This window comes from Montipora foliosa, chromosome 6, assembly GCF_036669935.1.
Source record: "Montipora foliosa isolate CH-2021 chromosome 6, ASM3666993v2, whole genome shotgun sequence".
Taxonomy (NCBI): domain Eukaryota; kingdom Metazoa; phylum Cnidaria; class Anthozoa; order Scleractinia; family Acroporidae; genus Montipora; species Montipora foliosa.
The window spans coordinates 7,920,004-7,925,003 of record NC_090874.1 but is presented as its reverse complement, the minus strand read 5'-3'; the positions used below and the strand labels follow the sequence as shown (position 1 = coordinate 7,925,003).

General features: G+C 41.1%; 1 protein-coding gene across 1 annotated transcript in view; it reads left to right on the top strand.

Annotated features, from left to right (window-relative positions):
* Nucleotides 1–329: 329 nt before the first annotated feature.
* The window catches only part of LOC138006572 (autotransporter adhesin BpaC-like), a 6,856-nt gene continuing 2,185 nt past the window's right edge, over nt 330–5,000 (top strand). The window contains exons 1-2 of the mRNA XM_068852987.1: nt 330–686; nt 2,911–3,060. Of these exons, the coding sequence (XP_068709088.1) occupies nt 411–686; nt 2,911–3,060 (426 nt within the window). The 5' untranslated portion in view covers nt 330–410. The remainder of the gene's footprint in view (nt 687–2,910; nt 3,061–5,000) is intronic.

Sequence of the window (5,000 nt, the reverse complement as noted above, 5' to 3'; positions counted from 1 at the left end):
AACGACATTAGGAAAGTATTTAAGAAACGACGACGGCTACCGCAACGAAAACGTCTCTTCAAAAAATAAGTTATCCTATACCAGGGTTGGTACAGACGGATTTGAAGCGAAAAGAGAGAATGAAAGTTTTCTATTGATTGCATGCATTGTCGTCACGACCTTAAGGCGCCCACGAACGAGGAAGCAATGTTGCGGAAACAGTTGTCGAGGAAGCAAAATTTGTTTCCCGTGGACCCCCCCACCCCCCCCCCCCCCCCCTCCCATACTGGTTACGGGCCTGTGAAGTAACGTTAAGTTACGATTAATCCTATAAGACTATAGAAAGTATCTAGTATTGATGTATAGTGTTGGCAACTGAACAAAAGAGACGGAAGGCTCTGCCGGACGAGAGTGCCGCAGTTGGAAAACAAATGGAGCCCTCCACAAATGTCTTCGCTCTCCTGTCGCGAATCTTGCTTTCTTGTGCATTTCTTCGAGTCGATGCACTCAATTTCGCCAGCATTGACTCTGGTGGTGATAATTTCAAGCTTCAATGGGCGTACAACAATGAGAGGTTGATCTTCAACATGACTTGTAAAACAACAGGCTGGTGCGCGGTTGGTTTCACCACAACCGCTGACGGAAGACGAATGCTGAACTACGATATAGCTCTTGGTGGTGTGGCATCAAATGCAGGATACCTTAATGTAAGTAAGCGATTAGAGTGACAGTTTATCGCTTATTTCTTTCTCTCTTTTTTTTTGCGCAAGTTGTTTGACTGTCGATCCGAACTCCTTTGACTTGATTCGACTCAAAAAGGAGTGTTAAAAAAAATTAGGGAATTTCATGAATGAGAAGTGAAGATCACTTCGGCGCGTGCAGCGGCAACACCACAAAGCAAGAATATTATTTGGTTAAAAGAAAGTAAAATTTTCGTGCTGCACGTGCGGCAAGCATTTAAGTGCATTTCTTTCCGGACTCCACAAACAACAACGTGAAACTAAATTTCGGGTTTTGACGACGACGTAATTATACAACAATGAACTTTTCATTTTTCTACCTTTATTTTTGCATCGTTTGTTCCAACCCAGTTATATGGTAGCTGGCTCTTAAGCCTGCTTTCCATATGATCATCCTGATCGCCCCAATCGTTTCAAATAATGTTAAGAGGCGATCGGGACGATTTTATGCAAACACAACCCAGAGACGATCGCTGACGACGCGGGCGATTGAGACGACCTCGATCTTCTGGATAGAACTCAGAACTTTTCCAGCAACCTGTGAAGCTTACGGAGCTGGCTGATTGAAACTTTATCAAAAAGGCGACAGCGAAAAAACCTCCAAACGCGTACTTTAAATAATAATAATAATAATAATAATGAACTTTATTTTCGTGACAACTGTATTGATCGGACACCTCAAGGAAATGATATCAATCCATATCAAATCGTTGGTTGGTTTTTGAGGAGACGGGGAAAACCGGAGTACCTACAAGAAGAGAAAAGTCTCGGAGCAGAGTCCTTGCATTTAAAGAGCCAAAGCCATAGCTTTTGGAGGCTAGACACGTGCATTCCACGTTTTGATGCGTAAATGATTTATTGGTTGCCCCTGCGCATGAAAAACTCTTTTAAAGGCGATTTTAATGTTTTTTGCAGCACGTTCCTTTCGTTAGTCGCAAAAGTATTTACTGTGACGTCTATGTTGCCCTAGACTTTCGAAAGTAGATGCGCGCGGAATCCACTCGCAAATCCACTTCGCGTACGAAAAGTCACGATACGCTCGCCAAAACACTTTCTCCTGGGATTATTGAGAGGTCGACTTGTGGCAAGTCTAACGTTGCCCCTGTCAACGACATTAGGAAAGTATTTAAGAAACGACGACGGCTACCGCAACGAAAACGTCTCTTCAAAATAGAAGTTATCCTATAACAGGGTTGGTACAGACGGATTTGAAGCGAAAAGAGAGAATGAGGAGATTTTCTATTGAATGCATGCATTGTCGTCACGACCTTAAGGCGCCCACGAATGAGGAAGCAATGTTGCGGAAACATTGTTGCGGAAACAAACATTTCCCGTTTACGGCCCCAGGAAACAGTTGTCGAGGAAGCAAAATTTGCTTCCTGGGAAGCAAAACTGTTTCTCAGAAACATGTTGCTTCCTCAGCAAATGTTTCCTCGTTTGCGCGTCGAGGAAACATTTCGGGAAACAGTTTCCCCAACAATGTTTTCTGGTTTGTCAGGGGCACCCAACGGGAATATAGTTCAAAACCACTTAAACATAGCATTGTTTAACGTATTTAAATCGTAGATATAGGCATATTTTTATCCCCTAAAAATTTTTCATCTGTTCGGATTTCCTAGCTGAAAGTCTAGTGGTCCGAAAATTTTAGGGATCAAAACTTACTTTTTCGAAAATTTTAGCCTGAAAAAAGGCTCCCGAAAATTCTAGGTGACCTTTTTGAGGTAAAAATCCGTTAAAATGGGCAATTATACCACTTTTTAGATGTTCGAAAATCCTAGGACAGGCAGGCAAGCAATAAATTTTACAACAAATGTTCACCGCGATGTTGCTTCAGTCAATAAGAAAGAGAATTGTACAAATCTGCGTGCCGCACGTGTAGAACGATTAATTTTCGTCTTTAGCCAATAATAATAATATTGTTTCATGGCATTGGTTACGGTGGCAATAGGGAAATTAACACTACTGTCAAATCAAGTTGTATTGTTCATTGTTCCTACAGGGATTCAAAACACCAGAGCGTTGACACTAGAGTAGTGTCAACACTAGTGTTACACCTATCAAATGTGACAGCAACCATGATTGTCTCTGACATAGCCGACTGTCTCTTTTGAACTCCCTATTTAGAAACCATGCTAACAAATCAATTAAATTTCGATAGTCTTGACTACAAATCGCTGTCTTTTACGCACAGGGATACCGAAGCACGGGATTTACAGTGCCACGAAACGACCCGACATCAAACTACAATTTGATACGAGCCACAGAAGAAAACGGATTTACTAATGTGCAATTTTATTGGATTCCGGCCACAGAAGGCGACGACAAAGATGTTCAGATTGGGGTAAAGCCTCGTTTTCGCTAGCAAGTTTTCTTTGACATGTTTCCTTGGCAGTGTAAATGGCTAGCATACTAGTTTTTGAACAAGGACAATTGTCAAGGAAAAACTTGTCAAGGAAAACGTGCTAGTGTAAATGAGGCTTAAGACTTTACATTTCTTCTTTATATTTAATTTGTGATAATATACATGAAAAATTACTTCGTTCTCAATGGCCAAAAAGAGAACAGCTCCCATGTTTCAAATGCACGTCATTAAGTGTACAGTTAAATGACGTTTGAACGAGATTCTTGTAAAAGGTTGAATTTGACAAACGTAATCTGTTTCAACCCATGAACTTCATAGGCGCACGCTGTCAAAGTTTCCCTTGTTTTGATTTTCTGTCCTCATTGTTTTCAAGTACATGTATTATCATGAGAAAATATGGATTTATCAAACGTGTTGATAAAGGTAAAATTACCACCGTGAACGATTTGGAAAGCTGACGTTTCGAGCGTTAGCCCTTCGTCAAAGTGAACGGAGGAATTGTGGGTGTTATTAGTTTTTATGCGGGTCAGGGCGGTGGAGGAGCTTTTCCATTGGTGCAAATATGGCAACATGAATTTGTGACTACATTAATGGAATGAGAGGCATTCATTGATTTCGCGAGGATAGAGTGTCTCAGGACCGAATTGATCTGTTAAAATCATTGACCACTTTACATGCATCTCCGCAAATGTCATCTATTGTATAACCTGCACACTATGTAAGGACACCTACACAGGCGAAACAGGGAGAAGATTGGCGGACCGCTTTCGCGAACACAGATGCATCAAAACCAGTTGCGCGCCATTTTAATCTTCCTAATCATTCCCACCACAACATGACAATTTGCGACCTATCCTTACACGACGAGAACACACAAAGCCGCAAGAATCTGGAACAAAAATTCAACTTTCAACTAGGTACACTCTATCCTCACGGAATCAGTGAACGCCTCTCATTCCATTAATTTATTCACAAATCCACCAATGGCAAGCTCCCCCATACCCGCATAAAAACCAACAACACCCACAATTCCTTCATTCGCTCTGATAAAGGGTTAACTCTCGAAACGTCGCCATTCCAAATCCTTCACGGTGGTAATTCGACCTTTATCAACATGTCTCATAAAACCCAATTTTCCTGTTTCTTTTTCCCGCCGACGAAGCACCACTGTTTCTTTAGAAACTAGAAATTTGTTTGCATGTATTATGAATGAGTAATCACAGTCTCATGTATTTTGGTATGAATAAGCACTTGTAATTTTTCAGACTACAAAATTGTTGATCTGAAAAATTTACTCGCGCTGACTTATACCAATTTGCATTAAACGAAACTACTAATCTATTTTTGGTCTTTTAATTGCACCCTTATCATCAAGGCCGTCAATAGATCATTTCCGATCCACTTAAGCCTCTTTAAGGAATCAGGGAAGCCGAAAATTTTATCCAGTGTACTGCATAAATTACTATACGGAAGCTGGCTCGTCCCCAGTCGTCTCCTAGACGCGTGGGCGCGAGGGGAAAACACGCAGGAAAGAATGCCTTCGTCAATGGCGCGTATAGCGATATTTCTTGTTTTCAAACATTGACGTCACATTTCTTTCAAATTTGCCAACCACGGAACAAAAGAAGTGATTGTTTCACCAGCCAATTAGGTTCTGGTTGGCATATTAATAACAATGCGTGACGTCACGAGAAACATCGCTATTAGAGACGACTCCCATAGTCTCGAATTCATCTCCGACAGGGTCCTTTAAAGCGGCTAGTTTTTGGTTGCCTTCTTCCACCTGGATTTCTTATTTCTGTACTATCTATTTTAAATTGTCCTCTTCATTACCTTTCACCTTCGAGGTGTCCATACAACCATGGAAAGAAAGAGACCAAAAGTGTACATTAAGAGTCTCTACTTTTCTAACTATTAAA